At 32.1% G+C, this 19,395-nt stretch overlaps 2 protein-coding genes across 9 annotated transcripts in view; both read right to left on the bottom strand.

Annotated features, from left to right (window-relative positions):
- The window catches only part of LOC129801469 (dual 3',5'-cyclic-AMP and -GMP phosphodiesterase 11-like), a 136,745-nt gene that overhangs the window by 55,484 nt on the left and 61,866 nt on the right, over nucleotides 1–19,395 (bottom strand). The gene's annotated exons all lie outside the window — the stretch shown is intronic.
- Nucleotides 14,451–17,491, bottom strand: LOC129801580 (uncharacterized). Of its 2 annotated transcripts, XM_055846797.1 has the most exons (3): nucleotides 15,620–15,819; nucleotides 15,355–15,517; nucleotides 14,451–15,166 (listed from the first exon to the last, which is right to left on the bottom strand). In XM_055846797.1, the coding sequence occupies exons 1-3, from the start codon at nucleotides 15,791–15,793 to the stop codon at nucleotides 14,748–14,750; spliced, it is 756 nt and encodes a 251-aa protein (XP_055702772.1). In that variant the 5' UTR covers nucleotides 15,794–15,819; the 3' UTR covers nucleotides 14,451–14,747. The 2 variants fall into 2 exon arrangements, with proteins under 2 accessions (XP_055702772.1, XP_055702773.1); XM_055846798.1 differs by lacking the exons at nucleotides 15,355–15,517; nucleotides 15,620–15,819 and adding an exon at nucleotides 17,058–17,491.

The raw sequence follows: 19,395 nt of genomic DNA, 5'->3' as shown, positions 1-19,395 counted from the left end.
AATATTCTATACTGAATAACAAATTTCTAAAACGAACAATGTACAAAATGGAAGAAATACCCCAGTACATTAAAATAAATATAAAGAGACTGGCTTAGAGGGCAGAGCTTTCAACAATTGACCACGCCCTCTTCATGAAAGTTGAACTGAAAAAGCAGTAATTATAGTAATCCAAATTCTCATAAATTGGGTCTAAATGACACATAGCCTCTTCCCCTCAATTTCTATATTCACCTCCAAGCGGGCTAGATGCCTGGTAGGCCTCGGTACACTCAGGTGAGTGGTAAAAGATTGGGTAACCAACCCCAATGGGAAGTCCAAAACCTAAGGCTAACGAACAAGGGATCTGGTCCTTTTTGAGAGGGTTGGGCGAGGGCTAGCAACCCTTCTCCGTGAAAGCAAGATTGTTACGAAAACCCGCAAGGAGCCTCCGATAGGATGGACTTTTCGACAGCGACCTATTACACGTTTCTGGAGCGAGCTGAAGGAGAGTCGCCAGGACTGGAGGAGGTTAGTGCGGCGATAGATCCGGCTCCTTAAAGGGTCGTTGCAGCCATCTAAGTTAGGAAGTAAATTCTTATTTTTGTTTTTGAATTACGAAATTTTTAAAATTTTAGGCGTCAAGAAAAATTTGACAATACCACGTTCCCTAGATGTCCTGTATTATATGATTTTTCTTCGATTTAACTGTAGGTGGCGAGAAGTGGGTCACTGGCGAGAAATGGTGACACCACCCTAATATAAGGTGTGGCGTTTTTTTTTTTGTAAAATATGGCAGTAAAAATGGATTACTTGAAATGATCATATCCGTGATTGATGTTTGTTTAGGAAGTTAAAACCATAATTTCATATAGGAAAGAACAATATCGCAATTATTTATAATTTTGAAGCTAATTTCTTCAACACATTGGGATCAATTTTCGTTAAAAATCGCTTTTTGAAGGAAATTTCCTGCACAGATGTTGGTAAAATCTCAAAATTCTGTCAAAAAACGCAATTTTTGACGAAAATTGCTCTCAATGTGTGAGTCCTTAAGTTACGACAAAAAAACTAAATAAGATACAATTCATTGTGAAAGTTTCTGTAAATGGTCAACATATTTCTGATTGAAGCAGTAAGTTTTAACAATACTGCACGCTGCACTATTAACTATTAGAAATTAAAAAGATAAGCAAGATGTTTCGAATGTATTTTAATTTGAAATTGCTTTCGAAATTAATTTGAAAGTAATTTAACATCCTAATCAAACAAAACTATTTTCTAAAATAGCTTTAACCTCTTATGCCCAACGCACAATAACTTTTGTTTAGTAAACAAGTTTTTGACATTTCAATGAGAGTGAGTGAGATCTAGATCTAGTCATCTCGCTCTTTCTCATATGAAATTTTGAAAACATGTTTACAAACAAAAGTTATTGTGCGCTGGGCATTATATACGTAAATAGTAAAACAAGGCCTTTTTTATTTAAATATTTTCTAAAGAAATTTGTTCTAGAATTTGGATTTGAAGAAGTTTCAATGATTTTCATTTGCGACTTTTAGAATACAATTATTTCTTATTAAAACATTTATTATTGGCACACAGAGATAGTTATTTGTTAGCCCCCTTACTCACTCACGGTAATCTCCGCGTCTTCGTCGAAGTAGAAAACAATGGTTTTTCAGTTGAAAGAAGCTGTGGGTTCTGTATGTGTTCGGTATTACTGTGAAAAATCTATTTCCAAACATTTTTCCTTCCTGCTGTCTTTTTCTTCCACCACCAGTTGAAAAGTTTTGGCTAATTTCCACGCATTTTTCATGTTTGTAATTATTTATTTAATTTATTGCATAGTTACGCTCTCATACCTCCTCGTGGTATTTTAAGAGGCGCGAGAACAACCGGCGGCGGCAATGTAAGTGGCTCAGGCTATTTGGACACACACATCATCTATCAAAGTGTCGAAAATGGTTGTAAGGGTGTATGGAAGAAAGCTCAATAGAACATTCACAAGTGTTTTCCACCTTTTCACTCCTCTTTTGCCACAACACTTCATCCAATATTTACATCATCATCTTACTTTTTTTTTAGCTCTCAGGAAGCTGCAGCTGAAAATCATCGGAGCCAATTGCAATAAATTGTTTCCATCGAGAATTCCGGGTGCAAATTTTCAGCTGAATTCAATTGTGGAAGATCAAAAAAAAATCTTGGGGATTTATTCACCGGAAACTCATAAACATTATTCACACTTGCTCCCAAAAATGTGTTTGTTGATTGCAAAATTGTAAGATTCACGTGGAAAATATTTAAAAGTCTTGAACGGATTCTGTCTCGTGGGATATTTATTGGTCTGATTTTCTTGCTATGAAACATTCAGAAAATTTGTAGTATTTTTTCAATAATACTTTGTTTTTCTTCTACGAAGAAATTTTAAACTGTATGATACACTATTTTCTATTTTCGTGATTTTTTTTTTTGTAGACTGTCGAAATATTTATTTGTCAAATTTAATTGTTTCAAAATTTGTTTTTTGTCAACAGGAAGTAAGCTTATACACTGACAGATATCCGAAAAAGTTAAAATAACATTCCGGAAATGTTAATTTTGCCCTGCATTATTTATCCGAGATCGGTGTAAATATTATGCTTTTTAGGTGTATTATGGGTTAAAGTTACCCTTCTTTCATGTTGATTTTACCCTTAAAAGGCGTAAAATTAACATTAAAAAATGTTGATATATTTTTACATCTAAAAAGTGTTAAAGTTACAAGGGAAAAAAGTTAATCGCACTCTCTTTTTTTTCTCAGTGTAAGTAAGCTTTCATAATTTCTTAATTAAAGAGGGGGAAGTGAGGCTACTTTGAGCTGTGGGGTTACATTGATATACGATTTTTTGCATATTTTAAAAATAAACTAAGATTTAACGTGATATAATTTAGATATAGACAAAACAATCCGTGAATCTTAATTAAATGTTGATAAGACCAAACTTCCTTTGGAAATATGCAAAAATATCATTTATTAATGTAACCCCACCTCCCTGTACCTGTAAATATTAGAAGATATACCCATTTACTATCTAAAAACATTTTTTTGCAATACTTCTTTTATAAAGATATATCGTAGTTCTTTTCTTCTTATAAATGTGACAGTGAAAACGAAGTCATTGAACGGAGGTTTACGTCAGAGGAGCTTTCTGACTTCATGTGTCAAGTAAAAAGAAATAGAGAAGATATTTTGATTCTAGCAAGGATTGAAATTCGACGAGGGATCATCTTCTGACTTGAATGAGTTTTCCTTCGGTGATTGAAGTTCCAAAGAAATACTATAGCAGTAGGGGAAATTCACCATTCACCCTAAGAAGGTTCCCCCTTACTCGATAGAAGGTGCACGAAAGGAAAAACTGGCATAAAAGGATTTTCCATCGGCCAGACCCGATCCTCCTTCCCATTTTCCTCAACCATTTTTCCTTTTGCCACATACACGAAATCGGCACAAAAGACAGTGCGTAGATTGAAAGGCGGGAACAATGAATTGAACTCCGTACTTTTCCTGATTCGCATTTTCCACGGTTGGATTTTCCTCTTTTTCTGCTCTTTTAGTGTAGGAATGGGAGGCTCTTTGCCAATACAGATTAAGTCTTCGTGTATGGTTTCGTTGGACAAAAAGTCAAGCTAAACAAAGAAAAAGTTCTCTTAAATATTGTTGCCAATTTATATTAAGGGATCGTTTTGTAATTCTATTAGAGAAATTCCTTCCGAGCTCTTCGCCTTCCCTATATATAGCCAAAATATCCCGGTGAGAACACCAAAAGCTAAGCCAATGTCTGAGGCACATAATTCGTAGGGTATCAAGAGAAGAATAGTGGAAAAGCTGTAAAGGGTTAAAAGGATTTTCTCATATCCCCTTGTACTTTTCTTCTTTTAGACTTAGCGCTAAAAAGAACATCAAATGGCAAAAAAGGGGATCGGATTTGATTATTGAACTCGCACCTCCTTCTATACGGAGATTTCTTTCTTCATTTTCCACCGAGATTGCTCTCAATTCTATTGTGGCCCAATTTATTTTTCACTCAGAGTAACTTTAACACAAAATTCAATAGACACTCTTTCCAAGTAGCACATGTGTGTGAGGACTAAACAATCACTAAAAGACTGTTTAAAAACGTTAAACGAGGGTATTTTTTCCAATACAAAGTCAAGAACATGGAATAAATTTCTTTTTATCTTTATCAATAGCATTTTCTAAAAATTACCTTATTATTTATTGAAAATAATAGTAATTATTAATACAAATGATGAGCTTTTCCATCTTTTTCTAGTTTTAAATAGAAATATTATCCACGTGAAAATGTATCAATTAGAATAGCTCAAAAAATTATTATATTTACTTTATGATATTTTTAATTAAATATATCATAAAGAAAAGTGAAAGCTTCTAGACAGAAAATTTACTCAATAAAATGTCATAATTTATTTTAAATATATTTTACAGTTGAATTTGCTCAATAAAAATTAACTTGAGAAGAGGCCTAATTCTCAGTTTAATCCATTCTCATCTCTATTTTAGTGGTCACACGATGCCACTTAAATGGACACGAGTCTCGAAGAGTGGGTGGTGAGAGAAAGGCAGTAGTGGGTATTTATAAAATTAAACGAGACTAATGAAGTTTGGCACCAATTTCAAATTAGTATCATAGTTAAATGAAAAAAAATAAAGAAAATACATATTAAGTTAGTAAGTTTAGTGGGATACGCACATATACCTTGTGTTTTGTACCTTTTTTTTGCAAAATTATGTATTATGCCTAATACCAAACGCACAATAACTTTAGTTTTGTTAACATGTTTTTGACATTTCTATGAGAGTGAATGAAACAGATCTAGTTGTCTCGCTCACTCTCAGAGACAATTTTGAAAACATGTTTACAAAACAAAAGTTATTGTGCGTTGGACACAATGCCAACGCACAATAACATTTGTTTTGTAAACATGTTTTCGGAACTGCCTATAAGAGTGAGCGAGATGACTAGATTTAGATCTCACTCGCTCGCACTAAAATGTTAAAAACATGCTTACAAAACAAAAGTTATTATGCGTTGGGTATAATGCCCAACGCACAATAACTTGTATTTGTAAACATGTTTTTGTCATTTTAATGAGAGTGAGTGAGATCTAGCTCTAGTTGTCTCGCTTACTCTCATAGGTAATTTTGAAAACATGTTTACAAATAAAAATTATTGTGCGATGGGTATAGCACGAGTAATGCTATACACTCTTGCACTGGATCATGGTGGAGAGAACTTCTTTGCTACTCTTCCAGAATAAAGCTTCCTTTAACCATTTGCGGAAAGCCACGAATCGAGCTTTTTCATACTTTCACGATTTATCTTAAGGTCAACTGATGAGCTGAGTCGTATATACCTTAGGAATAATCCATCGAGCGCACATCATTTCAACCAAACTGATCAGTGATCAGTACCATTGGCTTAAAAGAGTTTTCTAAATTTAGTCGTACTGAGCTTAAATAATCCTACTACAGTAAAATCCCCGACGCATAGTAACTTTCGTTTTATAAACGTGGTTTCAAAACTACTTATTTATTTAATCTTATCGAAATATTACAATGGATTAATGCCATATTTTTTATGCTTTATATAATAAGAGCGGCTTTTATCACAGTATTTGTAGTATTTTTTCTTTATATTAAGAGTTGAAAATATAAAAGAAAAATTCTGAATATAAAATTTTCATGCAATAACAGCAATATTCGTAAGATGATTTTTGTGAGATTGAACAATTTTTTTACGACTTTGCTCACCGCAAAAATGTATATAATTCTATTTGTTGTATTTTTCATATTTCCTCTATCCCGTTGATGATTATTGCATGGAAAGTTGATAACTTTTCCAACAGTGACACACTCAAAGTTATGAAGATTGCTGAAAGGTTTAAGTAATAAAAAAAAATCGGGATATTTTGCAGGAGAATTGCATTAAATGATGATAGTTCGCTTACGTCCATCCATCTCTGATTCAATTTAAAAGTTAGAACTAACTGAAGATTCTTGGAAAAAGTTTGTCAAGAGACAAAAGATTATTTCATCACGAATGGTATCTCTTAAGTTTAACGAAAAAGTTTCAGAATGGATACTGGAATATTATTTATCATCTTGTTGAGAATACTTTCTAAAATGTCTCATGAAATGAAAACTTCATGAAATTTACTGAAGAATTCATGAAGAAGATTTTTCGCTAGGGGGACTTTTCCCGAGAGAGAAAGAAAGAACTTTGTATAGACCCGTTTTTACTAAAAGAAGAAAGAATTATTTTTTTACACTATCAACATTGGGCAATTGTGTGAAAAATTTCTTTGTAAATAATAAAATTAACGGATGATTGAGGCATGAGCCACAAGATATATAGCAAGACAGCTGTCTGGAAATAAATTTCATTGATGCCTTCATAAAGCCGAAGGAGAATGGCCGGATTTGATTTCACATCGGCGAATTATCCGGACAAGGGGTGGTGTGACAAATGAGCCAAAGTCTCTGGCCTCAACCCAATAATTATTAATAAAAAGTAATGTGTAAGCAATAATGTGAAAGAATCACTTCTTGGCCGAGTTTCAAGCACGCGATTGTGACAATATTTCACGCTTGGAGGAGGTTGTAAACTCCTTGTCAAACTTACTCATTTTCTCAGTGAGCCATACAAAAGGAATTTGTCAGAAAATTGAGGAAAAACGTATTCTTTCTTCACAATATTATTTAGGAAATTTGAAATTTTTAATACATTTTAATTTTTTTTTGATATGACTTAGTGTCTCTGTTGAAATTGTGAAAATTTAATGAAGCTTTTTATGGTATTAATAATCGTATCGAGACATATTAGTAATTCGAAGGTATAACCATTTTTACAATATTATATCCTGTAGTGGAAGAACCTGTTAAGTCCATTGCAGATCGCTTAAAAGTGCTTCCTTGCAATTTGGATACTTCTGCCGCTCGGAGTTGTTGGGGAAAGGCAGTGTATTATATTAGGGGAAACTAGGGCAAAAAGTCACAAAACTAATTTTTTTTTACAAGCTACCCGAGCACCCCAGAATTTCTTAACCCATTCCTTACCATGGTATTAAACATCATACGCAAATTGAGTGATTTTAGATGATTTATTCATGGGCAACTTTTATCCGAATTGCTATCGGGAATGGATTTTTAGTAACTTTAGTTCTTCAATTACTTGGGAAAAATAATCCGACAGAGATGAAAATACATTTTATAATTGTTTTCTTGCTTCGCGGAAGGTCATGCAAAATTTTTGCTCAAAATGGCGGACGGAAAATTCGACATCCCGTCGAATTTGTTAAAATTGGCCTTCATCCTCTTTCCTGATTTGAATTCTAGTTGCTAATTTGTTTTATTAAATAGTTACTCTACCTAAATCAATAGTTTGTAATGAATTAAGGCACAGAATTTAAAGTCAGTGACCGTTAAGACGTGTGTTTGACAGGGGCTCCCCGCGCCCCCATATGAGATAAAATTTTTTTTCTTTTCAAAAAATTCATCTATTAATTTGTAGGAAACTAATCCCAAAATATGAACATTCTATCTCAAGTATTTCTGGTACATTGACTGAATGGGTTAATTAGCGCAGTTTTATAGAAAATTTACCCCTCTACAACTTTGTGAAAGTTATTTCCCTCTATTTTATAAGGAAATAAGGTAAATGTCCTGTAGTCGGTCGGTTCCTCAACTCAGCCAGTGATGTTATTTATTCAATTTACTTAGATTTGCTATAATATGCTCTACACGGTCTACACTGGTAAAAATACAAGGATTAAATTGATCTAAATTTGATCCTTTTGCAAAGAATGGATCAAATATCAAACTTTAAATGCACATTTATCAAATAGAACATGTTAATTTTATCCATCCTTTGCAAAAGGATCAAATTTGGATTAATTTGATCCTTTTATTTTTACCATTGTACCCTCCAGCATATAGATTGATCTGTGTGTATTGTTTAATTTTTTCGATCTTATCTACAACAACAAGCTGAAACACGTGGCAGTGACGTTTCTTTTTGCCATGAAAGATTAGAAATTGCTTTGGTTTTTGTTACTTTTGCCCCACACCTTATATTACTTTTTACCACAATTGATCATTTTCAATAAAAGGAATTTTGGAAAAAAGAATCTTTGGAAAATGCTAAAACGGATATCGGCTTCGTGTTCAATGAATCCAAATCATTTGGTAAATATTCACCAGTGCATCAATTTTGGCAAATAAATAGGTAAAAATTGATATTTGCTGTAAGGAAAATATTTCAAAAATAGGGCTAAAAATTTCAATATTTTTTTTTATTTTCTAAATTTCTTGTTCGAATTCTAAGAAAATTACGACATTGAAGAAGGTCTATGGAGGTTATCTATGGAAAAAATGTTAAACCGTTGCGTTGTCTTTTTTATTTTGGAAGATATTGAATTTTGATATTTGCGATTTGTGACTTTTTGCCCCAGTCTCCCCTACGCTTTTATTACGTGTGAAAATTGTCCAAATTCGGTATTAAGATCTTTGCATCGGGAAGGTCTTACATTCACAAATCCGAAGTTAAAATTTTTATAGTGAGTAAGGCTACATTTCCTTTAAGAACCAGTGGAACGCATGTGTTCCAAAAGCAAGAACCATTCTAGATGTTTTCTGACTAATTGGAGGACAAAATAACTTTCTGTAGAGAAAATTTTTTCTTAATTTTTGGACACCGGTTTATACAGACAAGTGGGGCAACTTTGAATCGGGGTGGCTTTGAAATGGGATTTTTCTCCTATATTTTAAAATTAAAATGGACCTTATTATGATACAATAGCTCAGCAAATCAATTCCGAAGTTAAATTAGATCATGGTAAGACTCAATGCCGTTCAAAAATAGGAAAACAAGAGCAATTTAAAAGCTGGCCCAATTTAAAAGCAGGCCCAATTTAAAAGTGCCCCACTTCTCCCTACAGATCTTTAAAAGGTTACTCCAGGTACGAAATCACATTTTTAGCCCCAAAGAGCAATAAACATCTTTTGGATTCTTTGTAATTAGTCCTTGTGATTCTTTTTCTACAAAAAGGCCTAATGATAATGATGTTTATAAAGAAAACTTTAGAATTACCTCTTTATAACTTTAAATATTAATTAAAAACAAAAGGAATATTTTCAAAAGCATTTGTATAATTTTTGATGAACAACAATTTATCAAAAAATTTCTGTTTTTGAACTTTTCTCTTCAAATAGGTAATGTAAGGAATTTTGCCGCACATACAAACTTAATTGTTTCATTTATAATGTGGTTTTGTGGTTTATCTGCGTATTTCAACTTTTCCCTCCGGATCTCTCTCACTCCTCCCCCCAAATTACGACAACTTCCGCTCATAAAAACATTTATTAGGAAAATCCGAGAAAGCAAGAGGTTCGAGCGAGGAGGAAAACCAGGCGGCTCCACTTGTGGAGTGTAAATAAAATTTCATTAACCGATGAAATTCACACGCAAATCTCCCATGGAGGATGATTAGGTTATTTGGGTAAGAAGTAGGCCCCCTTACTTTCAATAAGAGAATTACGCGGTCTTTATGCTAATGAACTCCTTTCGACACACTTTCAACGTATTTTTTTTCTACAACAAAGTCGTCAAATACTGCCAAAAACTCCAACATGAGTGAATAGCTCAATCAGGAGTTTACCTACCTATCATCAGCTACATACGGAAATTTATTGCTTTTCACATGGCACGTGCGTTTTCCAATAAACTGTTATTTACAACTCATAATCCTTAATTGATTTGAAAAAAATACAGAAAATTTAGGCATATATTTTCATCATGATATTTTTTTACCTGACCATTCCGTCCATTTAAAATTTTAAATATTTTGATTTTAATGCCAAATTTGCATTTATTTTGATACTCGCCAGAAAAATTCTGTATTACATGGATTATATGACACAAAATTCACTCCAAATTGAGTTATCAAACACTCTGCGATGGTTTAGGTCTAGAAATAGAATCTTACCTACAATAAGCAGTTCTACGTTCCAAAATGTTTTTTTTTAAATAAATTCTCTCTTTAAAGTCTTATTTAATGTAATTATACTAATTATGTGTTGAGTTTTAAGTCGACAAACGAGTATAGTTTTAATAAGCTTCTATTTAACTTTATTTCATCCCCAATTTAAATAGTTAGGACAACTATTTAAACTTTTAAGCTAAATATAGGTTAAAATATAGCAAAAATCATCCTCTCATTCTCAAAAAATACCTTAAATGCTAATTGAAACGTTGTGTGAGCGGAAATAAATGGGTTTTCGAAGAGCAACGGTGCGAAAATTTCATTCAACGAAGCAAGGAAAAGTTTAGGAAAGAGAAAAATGAGCTTTTTCATCTGAACAACATGAAAATTGTTGCTCATCTGGAAAATTTGAATACATGGGGAATATTGGTGTTTTCTCAGAAAATGCTCAAACTCCCTTTAGGGTACGAAATTTCCCCATCTACCAGGAGAACTTTTGTGTCCTTGGCTTTGATCATTTATTTACTTGGAAAATACCCATCATATTTGGAGTCATTTTCAACTCGAAACATTTCTTAGGTGGTTGGGGGAATTTTTCATTAAACTGCTTCAAATTGTATTCGAATGACGTAGCAGTTGGGCTGTCACCAGTGAAAGCTCTCCGTGCGATAATTCACAATTTCTTTGATGTCTACCTATGCTGGAGTGGCGAAAATATGAGGGTTGCCTCTAGAGAAGAACCATAAGTAACAAAAAGAAAAGGGACGCAAAGAAAAAAAAAAACAAACAGATAAGAGATTCATTCCTTTTCCCAATCTGAATCTTGTTATTTTATCAGTATGAAAGTTAAAGAGTGTCAACAGAAATGTCAATACGACATCACAGAATAAAATGTGCTTGGGGCTGAAGTAAAGAACAAAAAGTAACTTTTTAAGATGGAGGAAAAAAGTCTACAAAAAAATAGAACAAAATAGTCAGAATTCACAATATAAGCATTACATTTTTTTCTCTAGAGGAAGCCAGCCTCCGGTAGTGTATAAAAAACTTCTAACGACTGAATTTCAAATGAGAAAAAAAGTATCGAGAAGAATAGCGCCGTGTGCATCGACAATTACTGTACCCTGCATATATAGATACAAAATAAATTGGGAGACGATATATTGATGCAAACGACGATATACAGAATAGTGGATCTGTTTCAATTTTTTTTTTTACTTTTTGTCTTATCTTTGCAAAGGAGATGAGCTAAAACTCTCATTTTACTAAAAAGGTACTACATAAGCTTCATTTTTACGATAAACTGAGAAAACTTGGATGGTAAAATTTACCATCCTTCATGCAAAATTTTAATAGCCGGATAGTAAAAAAGTCACCGAGCAAGCAAACGCGATATTAGATTGGACTGTTAAAAATTGTAGAATATACATTCTCGCCTTTATTTACTATATAGTAAATTCTAATATTCGGATGGTAGATTTTACTAGCCGGATATTAGAATGAAAAATCTTGTAAAAATTTACTTTTTCCTATTTTAATTAATTCTAATTAATTAAATAATTATTTTAATTAATTAAATGGTTGATATTCTCTGTTTTTCAAGCCATTTTGGTGCGTGGAAATCTTTTCCCAATATTTGCGACCACGCTAAGATTTGAAGACAGAACTTTTGTGATGACGGTCGAGCACCTTCCGATTGAGCCACGGATTCCCAACATATTCGGGAACCGTTAAATCGTCACCTAAGATATTCCGAGATGAGGATGGTAAATTTTACTGGCTTTGATGGTAATTTCAATTCAAATTACTATCTTCCTTTAAATTTGACTGTCTTCCAGTTAAATTCTAACATCTAATATATGGCTAGTAAAATTTACTATCTAGATATCTAGGTAAAATCTGAAGGTAAGTAAATTTTGCCATCCGCCTATTAGAATTTACTATACATACACTGAGAAAAAAGAGGGTGCGATTAACTTTTTTTCCTCAGAACTTTAACACTTTTTAGGTGTAAAAATATATCAACATTTTTTAATGTTAATTATGCACCTTTTTAATGGTAAAATTTACATGAAAAAGGGTAAATTTAACCCCTAATACACCTAAGAAGCGTAATATCTACACCGATTTTGGATCAATATTTCAGGGTATAAATAACATTTCCGGAATGTTATTTTAACTCTTCCGGATTTCTCTCAGTGTAGGATAGTAAATTTTAAAATTTCAAGATAGTAGATTCTTTTGACACAGTAGAATTTAAAGACACGATTTGTAGAAAATGCCATCCAAATTTTTCTCGGTGCATACTCAATAACGCCGTAACACTTTTCGTTTAAATTTTGTTATTGATTTTATAAAACTACATGCCCTACACTGAGAAAAAAAAGGGGGTGCGATTAACTTTTTTTTCCTCAGAACTTTAACACTTTTTAGGTGTAAAAATATATCAACATATTATTTATTTAATCTTATCGAAATACAACAATGTATTAATGCCATATTTTTATGCTATATATAATAAGAGCGGCTTTTATCAGAGTATTTGTAGTATTTTTTTCTTTATTTTAAGAGTTGAAAATATAAAAGAAAAATTTTGAATATAAAATTTTCATTCAATAACAGCGACATTCGTACACTGAGAAAAAAAGAGGGTGCGATTAACTTTTTTTCCTCATAATTTTAACACTCTTTAGGTGTAAAAATATATCAACAATTTTTAATGTTAATTTTACACCTTTTTAAGGGTGAAATTAATATGAAAAAGGGTAACTTTAACCCCTAATACAACAAAAAAACGTAATGTTTACACCGATTTCGGATCAATAATGCAAGGTAAAATTAACATTTCGGGAATGTTATTTTAACTTTTTCGGATTTCTCTCACTCAGTGTACGTGCATTAACCCTATAATAGTTATCACGTGTCAATGTCACGCATAGAAAACGCACTTTTACTGCATTTAAATTTACATTTTCTGCCTTTTTTATATTTATTTTCAGAAGAAATGTCAGTATAATTATAACTGAAGGAACAAAAGCAATATTAAATTAATAGAAACTTTGTAATCGCAGTAAATAGGTTTTTGTGATGACCGACTTGATACGGTCTTATCTGATAGAGGGTTAAATGAAATGTTTTATGATTTTTCATTTTCATAAATTTCAAAACCATTGCAGTCATGAATAATATTGCAATAGTTTTAGATTGATGTCAGTGTAGCGTATTTGAATAAATTCTAAAATGGTTCTTATAATTTCGCTTCCAGGTCCTATACCCTTAATCCGACTATAACCCTACACTGAGAAAAAAAAGAGTGTAATTTTAACATTTTTTCATCATATCAGTAACATTTCTTAGGGGTGAATTTGACTTAACATTTTTTTCGGATTAATATTACTTCTATTTCGGGGTAATATGATTATAATGTTAAAATAACTCATATTTCAGGGTAGTGACAACTTTTTTTCGGATTTTCGGATAAATTTTTATTTTGATATTTTAGGGGTAAAATTAACATTTTTTCGGTTTTTCGGATAAATCTGAATTTTGATATTTGGGGTAGAATCAGCATTTTTTAGGGTTTTCGGATAAACCTGAATTTTGATTTGAAAGGTAAAAATAACATTACTACATCATTGAAAAAATCATTTTCACATGTTTTATAGTATTTTATTATTTCTTTTTTCAAAAACTTTGATGAATACACAAGTTCATATCACATTTCATTTTTTTAATATCACAACTTTTCATTTAACATCAACATTTTTCAGGAAAATTCATTTTCATTTATTTCGTGTTTCTTAGTTGAATAATCGAATATATATATTTTCATTGATTTTAATCCCTTCTACGGAATAACTAGTATTTTCTGGATTTATAACTCTGTATTCAATTTCATCTTTTAGATATTTGTATGATTGATATTTTTGGACGAATGAAATTTTTACTGAACGGATAATAAGATAAAAAGTATCATTTTCCAAAATAATTTCCAGCTGAACAACTTACTGTAATGTGAAATATATTCATTTATGTAATATGAAAAATTTTTAAAATATTGGAAAAAACTATTTTATCTCTAAATCGTTCCATTTTTCCTTTTCCAACAGTAGAAATTAAGAAAATGATTATGAGTGTCTTCTTCTTTTAACTTTTTAATGTTTTGAAATGTAATTTCTAAGTTGTTCCTACATTCGAAAAATTTTTTTAACTGAAAATCGATATCATGAACACATCCTTGGAATTTGGTCAGATCTATTTTGTCATTTCGTACGTCTTCTTCGGATATTTCATTATTTAAAATAAAATTAATTGGTTTTTTATACAAGACATATAAGAACATGATGGTGATGATACAGACGAGTTTAATAGATCGTTTTTTGTACTGAATTCTGAAGATCTAATTTGGTTTAATTCATCGATTTGTTTTGCATAATGAGGGTTTGAATCTCATATTAAATTGGACTGGTTTGGTATGTTAGTGTATGTCTTTTCAACGGTTAAGTCTTCAGTTCGAATTTTGCCAGATACTGAGCACTTATTGTGATTTTTAATATGGGTACGATACCTGAAATAGTTTTGGAAGACTTGATTGCAATTTCGGTCCATACACTTATAGTCATAATCAGTTGGTGTCTTGTGATTTTTTCTTAAATGAATAAAAAGCTGATTTTCTTCCTTCAATTGAATCTTGCAGATGAAATATTCAAGATGCATCTTGTTTCAATTTAACTGAGCTTATTGAGCAAATTTTGTACTTTTGGGTCATACACCCTTTCGGTAGCATGACTAAAACAAAACCCTTCTAGAACTTTCCAAGCATATCTGCATTTTCTGGGATAGTCAATATGAAGTAGAAGACTCAGCTTTATAAGGAGTTCCATGGCTCTTGAGTATGATGACATCTTGTAAAAAATTGGTCCGCAATTGACATACACTTCAGTGATGGCTGTGAGATCCTGACCGACAGCAATGATTTTCAAATCGTTGTTCTGCTGAGTTATAAGTTCCTCCAATTCTTTTCTGGAATTCACTCGGAAAACCATCTGACGTTGGGCATCTGCAATTGTGGGCTTCTTGTTTCCGCACTCACGATCAGGAAGGATTAGAGCGTTGATAAGCAAACTCGTAATGCATCCTTGCGAGTCTATAAAATCAAATAAAGTTATGAAAATCGACAACAAAAAAAAAATAAAATGAAAATCTCTGATTATAAAACATTAAAAAAAACATTATATTTTTCTCTCAAGAATTAAAAATTAAAGTTGGAAATTAATTTTGATAAAAATTGTGGTATTACATGACGAATGGAAATAGTTAAAAAATCATGTATACCTTCGTTTGTGCTTGAATCGCCAAGTTTTTTAAGAAGTCCTTTACTGTATTTATCTTTGATTTCCATTCCAAAAAGCGGTATCAGCTTCTTTTTAAGTTGCGCAAATTTCTCAGAGGGAGATTCTTCAACTTGAGGGAACATGGTCTCAAAATCAATATCCACCTGAATAGAACAGTAGTTTGTTTCCGTAATTTAAACAAAGTTTAAAAAATATTTATATTATATCAACACATTGACACTTTACTGTTAAAGAATTTTACTTACCAAGTCAAACCCTCGAGGATCTTTGAAGCCTGGCCATGCATCCAGTATAAATGCTAGAGATGACTCAGAATCTTTTTTGATACTTTCCACTCTCCAAACTGAAGTTGCTTTCCACTTGGAAATCACCTCATCCCAAGGATCGCAGTGGCTTTTCAACCATTCAACATTTTCCATAAGAAGATCTATGAAGACGAAACAGATGATAAAACGGGGGTACTACTCCTGGTTTACAAATTGTGATTGATTAGTGGTTTTACCTGAGATATCTCGTGCTGCTTCTCCATTGTCGGTATTATCATCTTCCTCCCTATCTTCAACTGCATCCTTATTTTGCACAGCTTGCTTATATTTCCTCAAATTGTTCTTAAATTTGTTGAACAATTTTCCTTTTGGATTCTGCTTAGTCTTGGGGGGGCGTGGAACGTAATAAATTTCCTGTGAGAAGTTTATGAGAATTCAGTTTAAAAAACTAATAATTATATTTCTTTTTTTTTTAATAAACAGTGTAAAGCTTACCTCGTTTTCAGATGGAAATAATTTTTTTATTTCTGCTGCGTACCCCTTGAGCTCCTTTGGTGATATTTTCAAATCAAATCTCAAATGATTATCAATGATAATGCTTACGAGATCATTCTGATCACAGTTACGAAGCATATTATGCTTCACATAGTTATTTAGAAGTGCCTCTCCTTTCAGACTCGACTTCAATAAGTCCTTCAATGAACCACATTTAAGGGGGCAGGCTTTACAGCTTCCGACCATTGCATTGGAGTCGGAAGAAATATGCATTGGATTGGGGACTTGATGGGGTGGCACAACATTTTCTGGATTTGCCAAATCTTCAATCTAAAAAATATAAAATAGAAATTACTCTAAATCATTTGAATGAAAATAAAAATTAAATGAGTTGACACGGAAGTTTAGTAAATCAGATGAGAGTAAAATATAATACAATTCAACACATAACATTTAATCCTTGCATTGTGATTGTAACAATATGTTTCATTTTCAAAGAGAAAAAAATAGTTTAAGATTATGCACAAAAGTAACCATTACTCTGAAAAAAATATCAATAATTTCAAAATTGTTTTATTCGGAAGTTTAGAAAAGATGTAAATATCACTTTAAAAGAGCAGTTATTTTATTCTTTCCAAACATTTACCCCGAAATATAAGTAAAATTGATCTTAAATAGTGCTAAATAGGTTTTTACCCCTAAAAAGAGTATCTGGTATGACGAAAAATGTTAGTTTTATCCTCTTTCATCATAAGGCCAATATTTTGTTCACAGTGGATTAATTCAAAATGGCGACCGCCATACAAATGATGCGAGACTTTCTTTTCTTCTATTTCAAACACATGCAAATACGTCTAATATTATATTTTCAAGGTGTTAATTGAAGAGAAAGTTATCAGATATGATTGACGTTAAAACTTACCCCATTGCACAGTCTCCATTGTCTCATTTTGATTCGAAAAACCACGCAATCACCTAAATAGGTGTCGTCGCAAAAAATTTTGCTTATTGTTGCGTCATCCAGAGCTTCCAGATGCTCCCGTCCGCGTATTCCACACATTAAAAGACGGGAAATTCCGTTGTTGGAGATCCCCCAGTCTTCCACAATCTTTACAATATCAGGGTTTTCCCTTTCAGCACTTTTTTCACGCTCCTCCATCGCAACTTGCACTTTATTCACTGACTGACAGCGCTTGACTGAAGAAAAATATGACACACGCTACTAGCGCACCATGTGGCAATAATTTGGACTTTACGGAATGCGAAATAAGGGTAGTAGGAATGGATATTTCATGCAACTATGACTAAAAAGTATAATCGGGATGATTTTTTCGGATTATCCCGCAAGGGGTAATTTCAATCCGACGGAAAAAGTTGTTTTAACATTTATTTTTTTTCTCAGTGTACTAGTCTTTAGTTTTACTTATCATCTTTTCGTAAAACAGTTCAAAGAATGGCAAGAAAGAAAGGCATATTGAAAATTTCACGAGTGAAAATACCCCATCCGCCCCTACTTAAAAGTGTCAAAACACATTTACACACCAATTATATGCTCTACAACATGGAAATCTCGTTTCGTCGTATAAATCAAATAACACAGGCAAGTTTGTAATTTCGAGACACGCTAATTTATTCACTTTTATACGTTGTGTACAAATACCAATTAATTACTTAGCGATTAGGCAAACGACTCGATCTTCAGTTTTACCCGTTGGTGATTGATTTTCAAGATTAGCGATAAAAGGGATCACCGTCTCTCGAGAAGAGTCATAAATTATGTAATTGATAGGTGTTCAATGAGACAATCTCTCCTTGATGAATGCCACAGCAAATTGCTATCTGTCTTTGAATTGTGTGAAAGACAAGAGAAATGATTCAATTACGCTTTAGTGCTTTTTTTGGTGAGGAAGAGTTCTTACAGTTGAATAAATTGTCAAGCAATCATTGTAATCCTGTAATTCCAATTATCTGAAAGGTTTTAAACCATAGTTTTTTAAATTTTTATTCTATACCTCACTAAAATTAAATTTTCTCAGTATTATACATAAGATGTGAAATTATAGAGACTGTCAGTGTTTGACTATTTCAAGCACAAATTTAGAAAAAATTAAAAAGAAAATTAGCTCATTCTTTTGATGTATCGGAGGCAGGGGAGACAGGTGCAGAATTAGTTATGCATGGTATTAGACAGTGGGATGTTATAGCCTGCCGTAGAAGGAATATTGAAGAAATCATTACTTATTCGAAGAAAACAAATCGATTCCTATTCATTGAAATATTTATCAACCTCTTACAAATATTTTTCTTACAAATTATACGCAATGAAAAATTTCATTTGCTGGATAATTCTGATAATAAAATTTGCAAATGCTAAATAATTCATTTTAGTGCATGAAAATACTGAAATATTTTGGATAAAGGGAATTTTAAAAATTTATAAAGCATATTCTTGACATATTAAGATGGTTTAAAAAAAGTCGTTTCTGGTCAATTTTATGTTTTTTACTGACTAAAACTGAATATTTTACTGACCACAAATATGTTCGGACTTTTTTTTAATCATTTAAATTTTGTAATTTTTTCGTTACGATGTTGTATACGGGGGGGAGGTGGGGCTATATTGATATACGATTTTTTCGTATATTTCTGAAGAAAGCGGGATCTTGCAATTATTTTATTTAGATCCACAATTATTTTGTCTATATAAATTACATTACACAATAGCCCAGTTTCTTTTAGAAGTATGCGAAAAAATTGTATATTAATGTAGCTCCAGAGCTCAAAGTGGCCCCACCTCCCCCTACTGCTTTTTTTTAAATAAAATTTCATTTGAATGCGATGTGTACTCTGTGCACCTTATATTTCATGTTTATTGTAGTATTAGGGGAGACTGGGGCAAAATTTGTCAAAACGAGAATTTCAATATTTACTATTTTCTAAAATAAAAGAGGCTGAGTCTTGAAAATTTTATTATAGATAGCCTTCATGAACCTTCTTAAACTTACAAAGTTTCAAGGGAGTCGAGGAAGGATTATGTAAAAAAAAATAATGAATTTGAGAACTATTTTTGGAATATTTGGCTTACAGAAAATATCAATACTGATTTAGCTCAATTTAAGCACATTTCTCGTTAAGATAGAGAAAAATTATCTTCAATAAAGCTGTAGAGGAATAAATTTCCTATAAAAATATGTCTATTTGGTATTTTTAACGTTTGCGAGAGTAAAACGTCACAAATTATCCAAAAACTGACAAAATTT

The sequence above is a fragment of the Phlebotomus papatasi genome, chromosome 2 (genome assembly GCF_024763615.1).
Source record: "Phlebotomus papatasi isolate M1 chromosome 2, Ppap_2.1, whole genome shotgun sequence".
NCBI lineage: Eukaryota > Metazoa > Arthropoda > Insecta > Diptera > Psychodidae > Phlebotomus > Phlebotomus papatasi.
Note: the sequence above shows the minus strand (reverse complement) of the source record. Positions and strands in the feature narration are given on the sequence as shown.

Coding starts and splice junctions, on each gene's coding strand:
- LOC129801580 (XM_055846797.1), bottom strand. CDS start 15,793: ATGGAAAATGTTGAATGGTTGAAAAGCCACTGCGATCCTTGGGATGAG. Junction 15,518..15,619: donor ATCCTCGAGGGTTTGACTTG/GTAAGTAAAATT, acceptor TGTTCTATTCAG/GTGGATATTGATTTTGAGAC. Junction 15,167..15,354: donor CGATTCAAGCACAAACGAAG/GTATACATGATT, acceptor TTGATTTTATAG/ACTCGCAAGGATGCATTACG.